The sequence below is a fragment of the Calidris pugnax genome, unplaced genomic scaffold, assembly GCF_001431845.1.
Source record: "Calidris pugnax isolate Ruff unplaced genomic scaffold, ASM143184v1 scaffold208, whole genome shotgun sequence".
Taxonomy (NCBI): Eukaryota; Metazoa; Chordata; class Aves; order Charadriiformes; family Scolopacidae; genus Calidris; species Calidris pugnax.
In genome coordinates this window covers 1,361,022-1,381,777 of record NW_015090967.1, presented here as the reverse complement: position 1 = coordinate 1,381,777, position 20,756 = coordinate 1,361,022, and the positions used below count along the sequence as shown (strand labels likewise).

The 20,756-nt window shown below is 39.7% G+C and overlaps 1 protein-coding gene across 1 annotated transcript in view; it reads right to left on the bottom strand.

Moving 5' to 3' along the window:
• Nucleotides 1-933: 933 nt before the first annotated feature.
• SH3GL2 (SH3-domain GRB2-like 2) overlaps nt 934-20,756 on the bottom strand; it is a 22,261-nt gene continuing 2,438 nt past the window's right edge. Inside the window, exons 2-8 of the mRNA XM_014952612.1 lie at nt 19,641-19,713; nt 13,884-14,027; nt 11,897-12,030; nt 10,429-10,587; nt 8,850-8,953; nt 4,916-5,046; nt 934-2,418 (exon numbers count right to left, since the gene is read on the bottom strand). Of these exons, the coding sequence (XP_014808098.1) occupies nt 2,219-2,418; nt 4,916-5,046; nt 8,850-8,953; nt 10,429-10,587; nt 11,897-12,030; nt 13,884-14,027; nt 19,641-19,713 (945 nt within the window). The 3' untranslated portion in view covers nt 934-2,218. The remainder of the gene's footprint in view (nt 2,419-4,915; nt 5,047-8,849; nt 8,954-10,428; nt 10,588-11,896; nt 12,031-13,883; nt 14,028-19,640; nt 19,714-20,756) is intronic.

Genomic DNA, 20,756 nt, shown 5'->3' with positions numbered 1-20,756 from the left:
TGCCCTGGAGAAGACATACTTAAGAAAGGGCAAAACACACTGGGCAAAGAGAGGAGAAGGGGAAAACCAGATGAGCAAGAAACAGCGGAGGGAACACCAAGGTGAAAGGAGGAGGAAGAGGAGGTGGTTCACAATACACCAGCAGATATTCACACCACGGCCTGCGCAGAGACCCACTTCTGGAACAGGGGAAAACCATGAGGAGGCAGGAGGAGCAGAAAGGAGCTGCTATGCATTACCACAAACCTACCATTCCACATACCCCGGCCCTTCTGGTGGGGAGGAGTCTGGAATGAAGGAGTGAATGTGAGCTTGGGAAATGGGGCAGGAAAGATGCTATTCAAATGTTTGTCTTTTTTTTTGTTTCTCACTACATAAATCTGCTGAGATTGGTAATAAATTAATTTTCTCCAGGTCAAGTCTGTTTTGCTTGTGACAGCGACTGCTAAGCAATGTCCCTGCTTTTATCTCAACCCATGAACTTTCTTATCCTCCTACTGAGGAGGAACAGTGAGGGAGCAGCTGGGTGGGTGTTTGGCTCTTTGCCAAGGCTAACCCACCACCATGTGTATAACAAAGAATATAAAATGAAATAAAATGCTGTCATATCAAAGAAAAAATAAATTATGTTACCACATCTTTAAGCTTTACAGCTCTAAGGGAGTTTGTGAACACCATCATTCTTTAATGAGAAACAACCCATTTCCATAAGATTGCATGCTGGTCATCATGACATTAATTTAATGCGCTCAGTGTTCAGTTTATCCTGTTTATGAGGGCCATTATACATGTGAGTTTTTACTGAAGCAATATAATGATGACCAAAAAAAAGTATTTTTCACATTTGCAGGAAATGAGGAATATGCTTTCAGAAATAAAATTCTTGTTAGGACTGCAGATTTGAAAGCAACAAAGTAATAATCCACAACAATATTCTAGTTATTCTCTCAGCATTTATTTGAAATATCAATACTTTCCATGATATAGCTTATACATTAAGCAGTAGGGAATTGTCTTCACATCATTCAGTACTGAAGTGGCACATTCGAAGCAGCACATTAAATCTCTGAAAGAGTCTGTACAATTTAGATAAATAAAACTCTGGATACCTAAACTAACAGAACTTCTGCAACTGTTACCAAAAGAATGCCAAGAAGCTAGGCACAGCACTGTACACACGAAGTGCAGGAAGGAGGAACACAAGAGAACCAACTAAACATATGGGAAATGCTTTTGCATATACGGCCACGTCTTTAATTGCTCAACACAAAAAGATAGTAAGTTTTATTTAGTCCTCATTGAGGGCAGAATATGCACAAATGATGTTCGAAGAACACATGGTAGACAGAAATGAATGAAGTGTGGTTCATGTTTGGTTGGTTATTGTATTCCTCAGTGAATGAGTTTATGAAGGATATCTGGTGCTAAAGCAGCATGATTTTGTGCCAAGACTTGACAAGAAACAGTTAACAAATGCCAGTTTTATTCCCCATCTTGCCCTCTTACTGGCATTTTGGTGAGCATGCTGAAGGTTCCTGAAGGGCAAATTCAGGCGGTTCGTGGTCCAAGGTTTTACTATAGGAATCCCCATTTTATGGTTTACAGTTTACCTCTGGATGAAAATAGGCCTTTAAACAATAACTAAGAATATAAAAATGAGCAGAGAGCAGCAGGACACACAGTACAGTGGTTCACTTTCTGAGAAACCAGGGGGTCTACATCTACACTGTCTCTGTGAGAACAGCAAGCCAGTTTGGTTGGAAGATACAATCCTAGTTAGCCAATGCTAGACCTGTGTGAACTGTATCACTAGGAAGAGAAAAATGGAATGGCAAGAACTTCTCCCTCTTTTTACAGAGAACTAAGACTGAAAAGTAATACAGTGGTGATAGGCATTATCTTCCCAATACCACCTTCACTTCCTGCTACTTTACTATGAGATACCTGCTTTGCTTGCCATCATCTCCCCAGCTTCATCTCAGTAATGGCTCTGGTTTGTACCAGGCCAGCATGGCCAATAAACTAACCCACACTATGCTGGCTCAGAAGATATCACGCATCACCACCACGTAGTATGACAACACGTAAACCAAAGACGCTCAGTGGGAAGCGATGACTCTAACCACTGCAGTTTGCACTTGTAAGGTGTAAGAAGCAGCATTTTGAAAGCAGTGGTACTGACACAACTATCTGGGTCAGAGGTGGTGGATCAGCCATCCTAATTGGGCAATGGGACTAGAATATCCACATAATTGATGGGAAAGAAACCTGACTGGCCATGAAGCATCCCCTCATACCAGTTTTCATCAATCTGGTTAGTGAGGGTAATGATATCACCCTCCTTAAATCCCAGCTCCCCTTCATTTTCTGGTTCAAAGTCATACAGGGCTCGGCAGCACGGCTGATCCATGTGAACACCTATGGAGAAGAAACACAAAGAAACAACGTGCTTTAAAATCTAAAGATTTACGGTATGCTTTTCACCATTGTAACTACTACAGATTTTGCTGTTTCTGGTATCACTCATATGCCGATGACAGTTCTTTGATTTGGACTGCTAAACTGCACTGGAAGACAGCTATCGGCTTTTGGCAGCCTTCAGTTTTCATATGTGACTACTAGTAAATGTCTGAGAATCCTAAAAGAACCAAGCTACAGTCAAGCTCCCATCTAAAAGCATGGCTACAATCCATTTGGAAGCTATTTCTTATCTGTTTACAAAACAAAAAAATATGAAGCAAAAGCTCTAATGTATTTCCAGCTTTACTGGCACAGAGTTACTTTGTTTGCTTCAGGTAAGTAGTGTAAGGGGGAGCTTAAAACAACAGCGAAGATTTAACTATGTCTTTGTCCTTTATTTGGAAACTTTGCTGATATAGCTATACTGTAAGCCCCCATATATGCTCCTAATCCTATGAATATTAGTATGGGGTTCCAAAGATCTTTTCTCCCCATACCCATAAAACAACTGCAGAGGCACCAGTATATATTCAGAACAAGTTTGAAATTGAAAGCTTTCTAATATGTTAGTTCATGAACCTCTGACCATAAATCCTTTATGATGGCTAATGGCTATTAATATGTCATTAGTTAGATTAGATTATCATACATTATATGAAATTAACACATATTAATCCCATCCTCTGTATTCTGCCCCCATCCCCTGCCCCAAAGTCTCTATAGCTTCAAGCCTATCAAAAGCAAAATCTTTACTGGTCAAAATACTTGGGATTTAGCAGCACTGAATTATAAGGAGATTCAGATCCCTGCCAAATTTTCCAAAGTAAAAGTCATGCACTTCCAGTGGTCAGAATGAACTGACACAAGCCACTCCACCACAAATGCACTTCTAAGTATACTTATTTCAGCTTTTTCATGCATCCCGGCTTCAGGATGAATACATTTCAGATTCAAACTTTTTGAATACTCATTTCCACTACTTACTACAGCTAGAAGGCCCATGCTTGAGTTATTCTAGGACAAAAATATTCCATTTCTATAGATGTCAATAGAGCGAGTTTCTAAAATATTAGATTTAATTTATTAAATTCTGTAGTGAAACCTTCTTTAATTTCTTTACATGTCACTCACAGTGTATTTTGCTTTATTTGTCATAAGGACTATTTTGCTGGCACAGTCTTACAATGTGTGTTTGGTATGCTCATTGCTACAAACTGAAATTTTGAAGACTTAGCAAACTCTAATGTCCATAGAAGATCAGAGCTTTGAATGAACCGACCTAAACATACACTAAGGAATTTTCAAAAAAAATCAGATGTTTCTCTGAAAGCAATAAACAATTGAAAAGAAAGAGCCCCTATTGAAGAAAATGCTAAATACTGCTCTCTGAAGAGGAAAACATAAATGCTGGGGAGACACAGGAACGTCAGTCTGCACTGCCTCAGCATAGAGAAGTGTTTATGACACTACAAAAAAGAAGTGAAGGAAAACATTACTGGTGGCATGAGGAGAGCTTCAGCGTGCAAGACTTAAGCCACCCTCATGCACAAGGAATCTCCATTATAACCCCATCCTTGCTAGCATAGTGAGGAGGTTACTAGGAGTTTGCAAGATTATGCAAAATGATTTGCAGATTATGCAAGATGATCTGCCAAAAGCAGATACTGTGGCTGCCTGAATCTGCGAGAACGCTCACATTAGGATGTGATGGAAAGGAAAGAAATCCTGACAAAAGATCTAGTGAAAACAATCCAGTCTTGCAAGGTGGAGTGCACTAGCAATTGTCACTGAGGTAAACTGGAATAACTGAGATCAGGTTTTGGGCAGAGGCCAACCCTCACCATAACACGGGATAACCGACCATTACTGTGAAACAAATAGTAAGGATTTCTTAGGATGTGCTGATATGAAATAAACACTTAAGATAATAATTATGCACAGTAATATAAATGCTTAATCTTGCTTGTGCTGCTCCCAATCGGACAAAGAAAATAACTCAGATGGCTTTGTTTTTCTTTTTACTGATTTTTACTTTCAGGCTCTTTGTGTTGTAATACCTGGTTTTAAAAAGCAGGATAAGGTTTTGAAGGGGTTCAAGGTTCTGCATTTTCATGGAAAATTTGCAGTTATTCTTTTGGTTTCTAAATGCCTTTTTTGTAAAGATCTATATTTCAAGGTGAATTTAGTACAGCAGCATCTCGTTGAGCTTCTAGGACTACAGAAATTTTTGACTCAAAGACATATTTGAAGCAGTGGATGATCCAGCCCTGTTCTCCTGCCTGTGAATGTGAACACTTTACAATGAAACAACAGTTCAAAAAGCTCTCTCTTATACTATCCTTAGTCTGATTATCCGTCACTATGGAAGAACTAATCTCTAGAAGAAAGCATGGACCTTCTGCATGCAGCAAAACTTCAGATTAGGCTTTTCTTCTCACAGTGCTACTGCCATTACCTGACGGCTTGGGTGTGGTGGCATGGGATATTCCTCCATTGTGCTGAGTATTGTCCCCAGTTGTGAAATCCAGGCTCATACGAGGCTTGGGCTGGTATTCTCTCCTGGGCTGAGAGGATGCCTCTTTTATTCTGCCAAAACATCAAGTTAAATGTCAAGAGTTAACAGATGAGATGCACCAAACATCTTTATTTCCATGGCTGAAGTTTCCATCCACTGACCACACAGACTAAACAAGTTTTGACAGTTGGAGTAATTTTTTTGTTTACAACAGTAGTTTAAATTACCAAAAACCACCTGAAGTAACTATGCCATGAGACTGTTAATTTATCTTTCCCTCTAGGAACCTAGCATTTTGTCTGGCTTCATTTAGTCTAACAATAACAAAGAGCTTCTAACAGAGAAAAACTTGTTATGTGATTAGCAATGCTTACAGAAGGGCTGAACAAACATCTCTGCTCTCATTTTTAGCATGACTTTTGCTTCCATCCCTGGCAAGCCTTAACTATTCAGTTGGTCGATGCCAGCTCTTGTCATTTTGTGAGGAGACTGTGTGGGAATGTACTGACTTCTGTTGCAGACTGAGTTCATTTATAATTTGGAATACTTGTTTCACAGAGGCACACAACTCCAGTTTTTCTGACTCTCAAAACAAACTTATTATACATCATTCATTTCAAATTATTATTCTAATTGAGAAATCTAGAATTTCTAGGAAAGGCTACATTTTCAGATTAAAGGGTAAAATCCAGGGAAGGGATGATGACAGAATCAGAGCAGTTTATGCAGACTGCCACATATATTTCTAAAACTGCATTTGGCAGAATACTTTTTGGTCCTGATAACAAGGAATTTCTCTGAATCCAAAATATTATCAGTAATAGTCGGTCCCCAGAGACTGCTTTTCTTCATAAACAAAAACGTAAGTGTGTTAAAAACATAAATTAATGAAGTCCTCAAAATAAAGTTAAATAGAGTCACAGAATCATAAAATGGTTAGAGTTGGAAGGGACCTTCAAGATTACTGAGTTCCAGCCCCAGTCCTATGGGCAGGGAGACCTCCCACCAGACCAGGTTGCTCAAAGCCCCATCCAGCCTGGTCTTGAACACCTCCAGGGATGGGGCATCCTCAAGTTCCCTGGACAATGTGTTCCAGTGTCTCATCACCCTCACAATAAAGAATTTCTTCCTAATATCTAATCTAAATCTCCCCTCTTTCAGTTTAAAACCGTTACCCCTCATTCTATCCTACACTCTCTGATAAAGAGACCCTCCCCATCTCTCTTGTAGGCTCCCTTTATGTATTGGAAGCTACTGTAAGGTCTCCCCAGAGCCTTCTCCAGGCTGAACAACCTCAAGTCTCTCAGCTTGTCTCACAGGAGAGGTGCTCCAGCCCTCTGATCATCTCTGTGGCCCTCTTCTGGACTTGCTCCAACAGGTCCATGCCCTTCTTATATTGCGGGTTCCAGAGCTGGACAGAGTACTCCACGTAGGGTCTCATCAGGGCAGAGTAGAGGGGCAGTCACCTCCCTGAACCTGTTGGCCATGCTTCTTTTGATGCAACCCAGGATGTGGTTGGCTTTCTGGGCTGCAAGCGCACCTTCCTGACTCATGTTGAGCTTCTCATCCACAAACACCCCCAAGTCCTTCTCCTCAGAGCTGCTCTCAATCCATTCTCCATGCAGCCTGTATTTGTGCTTGGGATTGCCCGGACCCACATGCAGGACCTTGTACTTGGCCTTGTTGCTCTTCATTAAATAAAAAAGGCTTTGCTGTGTTTCACTCATTTACAGAAGTTACTTTTCAAAACAGTAAAGTTTTGAAGAAAGAAATACTTAATTTCTGTTACACCTAATACTTCTGTAAAGCAAACACCATTTTTTACAGATAATGAACTAGAAGGCAACAGTTCTAGTGACTTGCTAAAAATTACCCAAAAGCTCAGCATGAGACATATTTCATAAGAAAAGAAATATCTCCAAGGAAACTATTCCTGCTTCCCAGCTGCTCTGTCATGATAGACTGTTTTGAAAACTGCAGCCTCCTTTTGCTTGATGAAAAAGGGAGTTTAATATGAAAAGCCTTTGCTGACCTTCCAGATTTTATTCTAATTCTCCCAATGTTTGCTAAGTTTCTGAAGTCCCAGTTCCTGGAATCATGGTATATTAAGGAAGTTCATGCCTTCCGTTAATGTGTAAAAGAAAAATGAAAATTCTTGCACTTGCAGTTCCTGGTGAAAGTCTTGAAGCCTAATCAGAAGCACCCAGAAATTTTTAAATTGTTCATGGGTTTTGCAGTCGAACTCATAATTTTTTTTAAATTCTTTGGGCAATATTTTAAGCAGGACACTCTTAGCAGTTAGGAGACTTCATCCATGCCAAACAACAGCACGAACAAATTCCTTCCACATCTTTTTAAAAGTATCTAGAAAATGGGCAGTACGTGCTGCAGACATCACTGAGAGTGAACAGTAACAAATTTGCTCCGCCTAAAGCTAAAGCATTATTTATTTTCTGGTCCACATGGTGAAAAAAACAAGCTCCAAACCTGGGGGCCATGCATTTTTTGCCTCTTGCATATCACCAGCAGGAAAAGACCAGTAGTTCAAATAGTAAGAGCTCTACATCCCTCCGTAATCCCTGGCAAGAGCATATCACAGTGCTCGAATTTGTGTCCAGTGGTGTCCAGAAGGATGATTTAGCCAGTAGATTCTTTACATTGAGGGTTGCACAGCAAGTTCATGCGAAAGACTTGCTTCATCTGATATATAACAGTAGTCTGATGCAAGGTTCCTGAAGAGTTAAAATCATTCAGAGCTGAAACTTAAAGCAAAGATACTGACTGTTTGGGAGAAGTTTCAAAAGGACAAAGGATTATCTGAATCAATATAGAAAGAGAAATCTCCTTCAGAGAGGTGTGTTCACTTTACGACATAACTTACGGAGTAAAGAACAACCCACCTGCTCCTGAGGATTTTAAAAAATGCTTCTGTAAAGGAAGTGAATTGCAGCATTCATTTGGAAGTGCTGAAAATCATTTTGCTAGCTGTTTAGACAGTACTGCAAACTGCATCCAGAAACAGCTTGCTGGGCAGCCTACCTACCCAAAACAAGTGCTGCTCCTAATCACAAAGAAATTTTAAGACTTAGAACTGGATGAGGATTACAGTCTGTGTGCTTCCAGAACCAAGTGGACTAAAAAAATCTTTCCTTTATGTTAAGTTTCCTGGAAGAAGGACATGTGTGTAGGAAGCTGATAAACTTTTACAAAAACTATTTTCCTCATTCAGGGCAGTATAATCTATTTTGTGCTGATAGAAACAAAAATTCTTAACTAAAAAGTCTAGAATTCTCTTAAAAAAATATTGAATCAATTCTGAAGTAGCATTCACAGAAAAGGAGACGGCAGAGGTAAACTCAGTTAAGGCTTGTATCCAGTTTGATCCAATAATAAAGCCAGAACAAAGGAGCATCAAGTAAGGTGGTAGATCATGGTGGTCTCCTTGGCTTAGGAAGATCTTTGGGCAGATGAGAATGTAACAAGATATTCTTTTTCAATAGCAATCATTAACACCTTCACCCAGAAGAGGTTGGATACGTTTGTGAATACATGCAGGAATGGTAAGGAATCAAAAGCTGTTAAGTCCCGCTGACTTCCAATATTTATGCACAATAGCTATCAGTTAAATCACATTTAACAACTTTACTGAGCTGAGATGCTTTCCTGAACTCAGTCCTCATTCAGTCATACTTGGAAGCATATGCACCTCCAAAACATATCAACCTCATCTTGCAATTGTCTAATGAAATGGCCCTTGTTTTCCTAAACATACAATTACCAAGTTGCAAAAGGTAACAATATTGCATTCCATTCATAAGTTTTCTGCCTCTGTAAAACAAAAAACAATTCAACAAACTTACAAACAGTGCATTACCTATCTTCCAGCTTAGAAGTAACTCGCTGTAGGATCTGCGTGGCCTGCTTGTGGTACTCCAGCTGGGCTTGTACAAGAGCAGAAAGCTGGCTCACTTGTTCAATCTGAGGATTGACATAAAAACATCACATCTCAGGTGAGTACTAACAGCTCAGCAACAGCGAGTAAAGACCACTGTCACACCGACACTGCAAAGGCAGTTTTTATGTATCTCTCTAAAAACTTGATTCACCTTCGTAGCTCATAAGCAGCTACGTATCAGTCTTTGTTCATTGTCATGTCTGGTTATGACCTGATCTGAAATGGCAACTGCAGCTCTTCTCCACTGATCAATGGATGATTTGCACAAACAGCAGCCTACAGACCTACCTCATTCAGCAAACACTATGAAAGTAAAAATGAGACTGTAATACAGAGCATAATACACCTTTTCCTTCCCTGCCTTCGAGGGCCACAAAACCAGAGGGACTATGGTCATGCTTCTGTTGTATTCTGGCCTATGAAGCAGACCAAACCAGGAATGCAGAATATTTGCAGTGAAGGCAGATAGCATTCTACTTTATAAGAGAAAAAGCATCCAAAACTCTCGCGTGGGCAACGCTAGCAGTTTCCATAATACACAGTGCCACAATGGTGTAGTGCAGGCCAGCACTATCCAGCCACATAAAGTCAGATGTTACTGCAAAGGATTAAAACAACAAACTTGTTATATTTCTTTCCCTTCAGCACAGACATATTTAATTTCAAACATGCAAATATTTTCAGGTTTGCTATGGCTCCTCTACAGCAATTTGGTAACAAAATGAAGAATTAAATTAGGTGTGTATTTAAACTTTATATAAATCCAATCATTTACTTTAACAGAAATATTTAAACTGAGTTTCCTTTGACCACATATTCTGTAAGATAGACTTGAGCTGAAATTTTTTTTCTCCAAAAGAGATGTTTTCTTCTCACTTGATTTTACAGTTTTAACATTAATTATAAATAGAAGACTAAAAAAACCCAATAGATGCCCAATCCTAAACTAGTCTGTAAGCAAAAGTTATGCTCCGCAGTCAGGTTTGAGCATTCACGTTAACTTTGGCTTTCCTAATCACTATTGCACCCGATTACAGCAGAGACCATGGGATTGTGAGTTCATCTCTGATCTTTACCACCTTCTCAGCAGCCCACACACTTGAGCAAAAGCCTTGGCTCAAACCCTAGCACCACAGCTAAGTAAAAGTCAAGACTTACATTAATATAATTCTAAAAAAGAAGATATTTGGTTTTGCAATGTAATGTATTTTGGTTTTGTACTGTGCAGTTAGGAAGCACAATGATGCTACAGAGGAATTGTGTTCTTTAAATCTGTTATCTACAAAAGTCCTGTAAAATTAGCCCTACATTTGCATGCTGTAGATTGCTGTAGCGTCTTAGTCCACCAAGGAGGCAAGTGCTTCTCCACTGTACAAACAGTGCTGTCATGGATTGAATAAGGCTTTCAAATTTTAGACTGCTTTAGACTGCCTTAGCTGCTGAACCAGTATCTGTCTCACTTTAAGATTCAGCTCAAAAATCAAAAGGGATATCTCACATCCATCTCCAGAAGGTTGAACATGCTTGACTCAGCAATTTCTTTTGATTCATCAAATTTCTCCAGAGCTTGGCGAAGTTCTTCATCAGGGAGCTTGCCCTGCCTTTTCTTTTTGTAATCAAAATCCAGGCGTCGACCCTCCATTTTCTTTAGATGATGCTAAAAAACAAAAATGTAGATGCAAGCACAGAAGAAAGGATGTTCCCCAACTCTCCTTACACTGCATTGAAATCAGGCAGTTCATGTACATTTCAAGCATGTGCTGTTTGCTGTATATTAACCCTTCCCCAGAGGGCAGGAATACAGAACAATGAAGTGAGTATCATTTAAGCAGCGATGGCGCACTGCTGTCTACTTTACAGACCTTCAGCATTCAAAAAAAGGCAACACAGAATGGATAACTGCAACCGCCACCTGTATAAAAAATACACAAATTTCTAGCTTCTTAACTCTGATGTAAAGTTACCTGAACACCATGGCTTTTACCTAGATGTTTAAGACAAAATTCTACTAAAAGCACAAGTTAGTACATTTTTGCCTGTGTAATAGTTCTCATAAACAAAGCAACACAGAAAATATTTTTAGCATTTCCCTCAGACCACCAAAGGATCTTAATGTTATATTTTTATTAAATATTTTCTAGTTCATTAAGCTACATAACGTTCATGTCAATCTGTTTAGCAGCTGCCATATCAAGCTGGCCAAAAGTTAATGCATTAGCACGCATAAGCATGCATACTTTAAGTGTTTACTGTCCCTCAGAAGAATCAATGTGTCATCTATTATGATATCTGTAACTTTGTCAACTTTGTGAATTATATAAATTTTTTTCCACATATATTTAACAATATGAAAGTCTTACTGAGCTCAGAAGAACAGTTACTTATACAGATAAGCATTTGCTGAATTGGAAGGCACTTTTACTTGCAAAATCATAAAATTAGGTTGTGTCCGTAGAAGTATGTGTGCAAACAGATTTTTCTCTGTAAACTCTGTCTGGTTCTTAGATTCCTAATTGATTAATTCATGCAACCAAACAGTGTTTGTGTTCAAAATTCCTGGGAATGTTGCAGATAGTCTTCATACAGACAAAAGAGTAGAGCCAGTCTACAAGCAACTATCAAAACGCCGTCATGTGTTATACACCAGAAAACTGAATGTAAACATCTGTTCATCTGTCTAGCAAAATGAGCTTTCAAATGGTAGGATTAGAGTCCTGTGTTGACGACTGCATAAGCTTGACAACGCTATGGTCAAAAAATGTGAGAATTTTGATCTTTCCCTTTCTAAACCATCAACAAGAGAAACAGAACTCAAAAGTAAAACTCATGAGTTTGGTCAAAGAGACTAAAATCAGATAATCTGTGAATCTAAAAGCACATTTTAAACTACATAACTTACATACATTTTGGACATATACACAATTTAGATATTTGGCATTATTAAAATGCCACATTGCGGGCAATACCTGTATTTCTCTCAGATCTTTGTCATGGAGATTCTGAAGTGGATCAATGAAGTTTTGTTTCACTTCCATGTCTAAAGAGTCCTTAACCTCAGAAAGCTCCTTCATAGCTTCTCCCACATCTGCAAGTGCTGGTCCTGAAAGAAAAGATGTCCATTTCATCTCAAAGTAAATTAGTTCCAAATCACTGTAGAATGAAATTGAGCCATGGAAACTTAACATTTCATTTTAAGTGTCAAGTTTAGGAAAGAAACATAGTACAGTGCACTGGCAACCTGGATTTTACACTCCTGCAGCCCCCAGTGCTTATGCCTTGTAACACACTTGAGGATCCACACTGCATCAGGAGACCCTCCTCCACATCCCTAGTTGTCTGTTCATTCGTCACTCTGGTGAAACATGCTAGAAAAAAATTATCTGTATTTGCTCCAGTGTTGCCACCACTAGACACCAGGCTGCATACAAGAATAGCCCTAATGCAAGTCTAAGTCCCTCTGTTTGTATCAGTGAGACTGGTGACAGTATCAAATGTACAGATTCTTAACAATTTCACAGAAAATTTTTTATGAAAGATTTTTTTGATTAAACTGTCGACTTCATACACCTACTCAAGTTCATAAACTTCAAAAAGAATTAGCTGCCTTCTGAGATTTTCTCCAAGATTAACTTGAGGGCCACAAAAATTACCACTCTGTTTTATCTCCTCTGCATAAAAACAAAAGCAAGAAGCTCAAAAATTCCCTACTGGTTTGAGGTGTAGGTTGGTGGAAAAAAATCCCCTTTAAAAGAATACAAAGGTTCTGAAAACTTGAAAATGTGAGAAATCAGAAGAAGCTTTGTCTCCCAAGCAGGGAATGCCAGCAATGCACTGCAAAACATTAGCAGAGCCTGCAAAACAGAGAGCCTGCCAGACCCGGATGAAGAGTGACAAACAGCCATAATAGCTGCTATTAGTTAAGAATGTGAAAATAATTGCCATATCTATTCTGCTGTGTGCTACTGCAATCATCAGGGAATATACAGCAATTTACACAAACTAAATTCTATTAGTTGTTCATTTTCCCTTTAAAAATGTGTTTGAAATACAGCAAATGAGAGGCAACCAATTAAAAAAACAATTCAGTAGTCTTTAGCACAAACCAGCCTACAACTGCCAAGCTAACTAGCAAATAATATGAAACAAACAAGAAAGTACCTTTTCCATGGCAGATGTCTTTATGGCAGGAAGAACATTTTATGAAGATTCAAATAGGGAACAGAATTTTCACAGTCCCATCTGAGGGTCCTGTGTGTTGCCATATAAAAATGGCCACAGAGAAGCCCACATAAATAGGACAGAACAACAAAGGATCCTGACGTGAATGTCATCTCTTTCAGTTAGACCTCTACTGTTGAAGAACACAATATTAAGTCTCTGTTTAACATTTCTAGCTCAGAAGGTCGTAAACTCATTTGGGGCTTGGATGGAGGAGTGGTTAACAGATAAGACAGGAGTAATCACTAGTGCCTTAAAACGTGGAATTTGGTTGGAAAAATGGTCTGATAAAGTTTAATAAAAACCTTAAAAATTAGCCTTTATTTCTTGCCTGTAATGAAGAAAACAACATTTATTATAAGTATTCTGAGGACAAAAGGGTTTCACTGAACATGTTCATAGAAATCATATGATTTCTGAACATGTACATCTTTCATCCCAACTCATCCCCAGTAACACAATCTATGACAGAGAGGCTAAAGCCTATATGCATATGGGTCCAAATGGAAAGAATTCGACTTTTATCCACAGGAAAAAAATCTCTAGTCCAAATCCATAAAGGATACTCAACAGACCTAGACCACCCTTAAAGAAGAAGTCTGATGAAGCAGAACTCTGATGGTTCTTGCAGAAGTTCTTCCTTTATAAGAGCACAACACTTCAATAACGAAAATTATATTAGATTTTACTACCAATTTTATTGCTTTATAACAGAAATAGAAGTAATCAAGTTACCAAAGTTGCATTCTTCTCCAAGTTCTCGGCCAAACTTCAGCATCGCATCTGCCAGCAAGGCTTCAGCCTGAGGGTAACCTGGTCCCTTTTCCTGGCCTCGAATTTTTGACATAGTGTTGATCATGCTGAGTTTAGCTCTGGAAGCTGAAGCAGGCAAGTGACAAAGGTTACATATGTGCAATAATTTGACTACACAGACAGGAATGCACTCCTTACATTTATCTGAGCTACCTACAATATGTTTGAAGGACATTATCGGACTTGGAGTTTAGGACTAAGCCCTGCTTTTCATCAATTATTTTTAGAGCAAAGGAATGAGATGCTGGTCACTGACTTTCTTCTTCTGCTGGTAGGCCAGAGGGGAGGCTCTGTCCTGAACTTGGAGTCAAAGCTCCCATTACAGTTATTTGGACAGAAGAAAGCCTAAGAGCACTCCCAAGACAGTCTGTTTGACATGTGCTACAGCTAGGTAGAAAAATATTTAAGCTATACCCAAATTCTTAATCTTAAAACCCTTGAGTACCAGATGGACAGCAGAATGAGCCACCCTCCATCTCAAGAAAAAGTCCAGACTAGGTACACTCAAGACTAAACAATGGTGCCCTACGTTTTTTAAAAGTTTGAATTTTTCTGTTGTATACTACTAAATAAAACTACATTCTGAATCATGATGTCCAACAACCTTTGAAACACTTTTTGTTTTTTATGGGGATCTGGGGCAACTCTTACGCCAATACAGTTTTCAAATGTACTTTATAGAATCATTTAGGTTGGAAACGACCTTTAAGATCCTCTAGTTCAACCATAAGCCTAACACTGCCAAGTTCACCACTAAAACATTTCCCTAAGTGCCAAATCTACACGTCTTTTAAATACCTCCAGGGATGATGACTCAACCATTTCTCTTGACAGTCCATTCCAATGCTTGACAGCCCTTTCGGTAAAGAATTTTGTCCTAATATCCAATCTCAACCGATCCTCTAGTTCAACCATAAGCCTAACACTGCCAAGTTCACCACTAAAACATTTCCCTAAGTGCCAAATCTACACGTCTTTTAAATACCTCCAGGGATGATGACTCAACCATTTCTCTTGACAGTCCATTCCAATGCTTGACAGCCCTTTCGGTAAAGAATTTTGTCCTAATATCCAATCTCAACCTCCTCTGGCACAATTTGAGGCCATTTCCTCTTGTCCTATAACTTGCTACTTGAGAGAAGAGACCACACCCACCTCACTACAACCTCCTTTCACATAGTTGTAGAGAGAGAGAAAGTCTCCCCTCAGCCTCCTTTTCTCCAGACTAAACAACCCCAGTTCCTTCAGCTGCTCCTCATAAGACTTGGTCTCTAGACCCTTCACCAGCTTTGTTGCTCTTCTTTGGTTGTGCTCCAGCATCTCAATGTCTTTCTTGTAGTGATGGGCCCAAAACTGGACACAGTGCCGAGTATAGGGGATGGTCACTTCCCTAGTCCTTCTGGCCACACTAGTTCTGATACAAGCCAGGATGCTGTTTAGCTTTTATTTCAGACGCACAACTGCAGATCAGAAGAAAGCACACTATTATCGCACCTGATGAAAACAAACAAAACAAACATAAAAATACTAATTCGTTTGATGATGTGCTTTAGTGAATTTTTGCAACTGCGGAATGTGAATGGCCTGCAGGGAGGGAATTATTTAATCGCACTTGACTTCAAATTTCACCAGCTAAATCCTATTGCCAGCAAAGCTGACTCTGTGGGTGTTTCTACCTGCATTATTGTGTATGCTACAGGAGGGCAGCTATGAATGCCTCTACCTTCCTCCTTGCAAAGCTTGACTTTGTTAGTTGCTCTTATGAGTTAACATTTCTGTTTACAAAACATCAGAAGCTCACACTCTGTGTGCTGATTTCATTGGTCAAAATTCAACCTTGCACACATTTCTGCAACAAAAGAAAACATTATCAGATTGGAGTCAAGAAGCGTTTTGCTCTTACTTTACTGTTGAAAGGGCTTATCAAGGGATGATTCTTGTTGCTGGATATGTTTCACCTTGTGGCATGGAGATGTATGCATAGATATAGACACAGAGACAGACACAAGAAAATCGGCAACTGTCATAGTAATTATTTTGCCTGAGAAGCAGCTATAAAAAGATAACACGTTTTTAACATATATTTTTTGGTAAGCTTTCTCACTACACTTGACTGCCACCAGATCATGCTTTTCAGCATCTGAATTTCTTGATGCCTTCTGTTTCTGCCCACTACAAAACTAAAGTCAGCAGACTGGCTGACTGCTTAGTATAAAAAATTGAATTTTAATGAAGTGTCTGGCCTTTAAAAATGGCATCAAAATGATGGGAAATACAGAAGCAGAAAAGAAACTAAGACACAAACAAAATCCATCAGGGAAATGGAGGCAGAAAGCTGAGTTAGAACAGGAAAAATGAGAGTATTTTCAGAAATAAAAGAAAAAAAATGTTAGAGGGAATATAAAAAAATGAAGTGGCTATACTCTGGACAGGCAGGGACAAGTATAAAGCAAAAGGTAGAGGAAAGAATGAAAGAGGTGAAAGGACAGTAAGGGGAAGGGCAAGAAATAAATGATAAAGAGAAGAAAGGTAAGCATGAAAAATTCATGCTTCAATGATTCATCTAATCATTTAATAATGATTACATTAGAATACTGATTTAGTAGGAAATCTTAGAATACGTCCACCGGTGGTCACATTCCACTTTTCTTCTTTTAAAGTTGATTCCAGTAACTTCCATGGGAGCAGAGGTAAGTTTGTGCTCAGTCTCAAAATCCCATCCTGAGCCCTTTCATTTCTATCACTTTATTGTGCGAGTGCCGCCTGCTTTCTTCTTGAAGTTATGTTTTAACTTGACTGAGGACAGGCAGAGATGTACAAAACACCACATGGAAGTGACCCGAATGGTTGATTCTTTTCCCAGTTGCATTCCCTCTCCTTCATATTGATTTTTATGGTGACACTAACGATTCACCTCAATATTAAGTGTTAATAGACTCATGTCAAATCATAATAATACTGCCAAAAGAGTTCACAAGAAACTTCAGCAGTGGATTTAATTGCTCATTCTTTGTACTTTCCATCTTGTTCATCCTGCATCTATTTTTCTTCAAATTATGGTCATGTACATCGGCACAGATAGTCTTTGGGTATTCATTGTGTTCAATTTTATTTACTTTCCACTGTCCTTCAGGGTTGTTTTTTTGGTAAGTGGGAGGAAGTCTACAAAGCTATCTTTTTCATTTGCGCTAACCTCAGCCCAACAATATGTCTTTCAATACATTAACTTTTGTCTTTAATATTCTTTTCCCTTCCCTTCACCTTCCCTTTTCCTTTTCCCTTTTACCTCCAGCATTAATTAATTACCTGTTTATTGAAGTTAGACAATGCTTCATTGCATCAAAGCTTCAAATGCATACTTCATTTATTGACCCTTCAAAACCCCATGAATCAAAACCCCAATCGATCTCTAGCACTGCAATACTGTGTTATCCAAGCATACTGATGTTTCCAGGGCACATCCTACTTATCAAGGAATGTGTGCTACATTCTAAACCCTCTTCTCCCTTCTAAACCCAGGTAAACTTTTAAAGAACATCTTCTGATAAATATTGCTGTTAAAGATTCTTTTCGTTAAACTTCCCCCCTCTTCCCAAAATAATGTTTCAATTCTTTATGAAAATGAGAAAGCAAATGGAAAATACTGGAAATCAGCATTTTTGGTGCCCCAGGTAAATATAATATAGTTTTAGGGAGAATTTTAAAGAGAAAAATTTTTATTTTATTGAAAAAAGAAGTAATTTTCCCTGAAATTCTTATCACTATAGGGAGCCGTTTTTCCATTGGCATAAAACAATCTAAGATCCCGTGAGAGCTGCAAAGGGTCAGTCCTCTTTTTGTCTTACCCCACCTGCTACCATTGCCCAGCTGTGGAACAAATAAGATGATCTCATTTGATATGCAAGAAAGTAAATCTTCCTCCTGCCTATTAGAGTTTTAGTTTTCTGATCCTACTTGCACATGCCACAAGCAGATGAGGGGATGTGTAGCGACAGTATGCAAACTGCTCTTTCCTGTAGCAGTGCAAACTTACATCAGCCTGAGGTGCCTGAGATCACATCCACAGCTACTTATAGAAATTTTGCTCTCTGACGCTGCTGTGAGCCTCTTCCCTCATTCACAGCAATCATAATCACTCAGATGTGTCAGGAAGGCAGCCAGAGAAGCTCTAAACAGCCAAGCTTATTACTCAGTCTATACAATGTTGCACAACAGCAGCTTGACAGTAGTTAACAATTTTATCACTAGCCCCACAATCCTATTGCTTTTCCTGCAGAGTGCTTGTTGACGATGAGCAATGAAGCTGTGGACTCAAGTCATAAACAGTATTTCATCCGTTGACATAGAAACTGTTCTAGTCATCATTATTTTCTCTCTTTGAGTCCTTGAACTTGTAAATATTATTCCTCCTTTTCTCAATCCACTTGCAGCAGCATCAAATCATCCTCCTTTCCTCTGTGATCTAACATAAAAATTTCACCAATTAGGCTATATTAACAGCAGCCCTTCATTGTACCACACTGGAGTTAAAATATTTGCCACAGGTTCAAATTTGTTTCCAGCTATAAGGAAACAAATTCCTCACAGTGAAGGAGTAAATTTGGCCTGTACTTCCATGAAACTCTTAAGATACTTATGGTAGGTAGCAGGCCTCATTTTACCTTCACACTAATTTTGCACAAGCATAACTCTGTTGACCCCATCAGCGAAGCTGGCATTGCCTTATGCCAGTATCAAAACCCTTATGTTCCTAGATTACTATTGAAATCTTCAAGTTCTTGAATGTAATGGTTTACTTGATTATAACAGCTCCACATCACTTCTCCTTGCGAGGATCTTTTGGCAAGACAGGACCATGCAGCTCTCCACCAGCCCAATCACAAAACCCTTCTTTCATCTCCCATGGAAACCAATAATTTATTTCTATTTTGAAGGTTCAATTCAGTCACCTCTAATTATGTCTCTTTGTCTGCCTTTTTCCCCAGTTCGGCATCAACAGCTCTTCTGCACCCTCTCTCAACTCTAATGCGGATGGGAAATCGCTAGAAGGCCAGGTGAAAGGTGGTATTATATTTCTTCCTGTGCCTTGAGGGAAGGTGCTTCAGAACTTTGTCTTTCTTCCCGTGGCCTGCAAGGACTGCCTGGTTTTTTTTTTCCCTCGCCCAAGGTGAATGATGGGCCTGTAGAAGAGATGACTCATTCAGACACCCTCACTGTGCCTGATCCTGACCCCCATACCCAGGGAGGTGCCGGATGCCTAGGGCTGCTGCTGCTGCCCCTGTGGCTGGAGCAGTGGGATGGGCCCTGGCTGCCAAGCCCTGCCCTGCTGCCCCTGGGGAGTCCATAGCCATCTCCAGCTCCCAGGGAGCCCCCATGCCCACAGCGCTGACATTCAGGTGCCTGAAAGTAAATATACCCAGTGTCAGGTCATATGCTGCTTCCTTATCTAAAGCAGGAATACACAAAAGGAAAAGAAGCCTCTCAAAACCAGTCTCCGTTCCCCCTCACAGCCTAGCACAGAAGCCTATACTCATCTGTCTTTTTCTTCACAGTAATGTCACTGATTTTGTGTTAAACCGAACTGCACCAGTGAGGATGAGATCTGTCAGACTACACATTGGTGAGAAACAGTATTTTCAAATAGTGCTGCAAGTACGTGCGACTGCGAAATTACCTTACCTGGATTGGGCTGAAGATACTCTATTGTCTTTGCCATTATTTCCATAACTGCCCTGCTGGTAACATCCACTTTCTAAAGGACAGAGAGTTAAACAAAAAGAAACAAGAAATAAAGATGTTAGCCAAAAGGAGTATGTTTTTCTCTCTTCTTTTTGCTCTTATAAATTGTTTCAATTCTTCTTATAATTTTATTTTTGAGCCCTTGAGAACAGCCCTGGTACCAGAATGGTGATAATGCCTGGAAAACCACCAAAGCATGAGTCCACCATTTCAATTTGTAGCAGACTCATTCCCAAGTGATGCCATCAGGATAAAATACCTCAGGGTGTGTTAGGAATTTGATATGATTCGTTGTACCGTGCTGATACTTTACATCACCCTGGGAAGCATCCGCAGTAGGAAAATCTTTTCGATAGAAACGTCACTGAAAACTATTTGAAGAACTAGCCAACTTTGATCCCCTCATAACTGGCAAAATAAGGGGAAAGCAGATGTCAACCAAAACCAACCACCTGATAAAATTGAGAACTGGCTGTGCGACAGGACTCAAAGGGTAATTATTAATGGACCAGGTTCAAGTTGGAAGCCTGTAACCAGTGGAGTCCCCCAGGGGTCAATACTTGGACCCGTGCTGTTTAATATATTCATCAGTGACCTGGACAAGGGGACAGAGTGTATCCTCAGCAAGTTTGCTGATGATACCAAACTGGGAGGAGTGGCTGACACCCCGGAGGGCTGTGCTGCCATCCAGCGAGACTTGGACAGGCTGGAGGGCTGGGCAAAGAAGAACCTCATGAGGTTCAACAGGGAAAAGTGTAGGGTCCTGCACCTGGGGAAGAAAAATGTCAGGTACCAGTATAGGTTAGGGGTGGACCCGCTAGAGGCAACTACTGAAGAGAAAGATCTAGGGGTCCTGGTGGACAGTAAAATGACAATGAGTAAACAGTGTGCTCTTGCGGCCAGGAAGGCCAATGGTATCTTGGGTTGTATAGGGAAGAGTGTAGCCAGCAGGTCAAGGGAAGTCATTCTCCCCCTCTACTCTGCACTGGTGAGGCCACAACTGGAGTACTGTGTCCAGTTCTGGGCTCCCCAGTTCAAGAGGGACAGGGAACTACT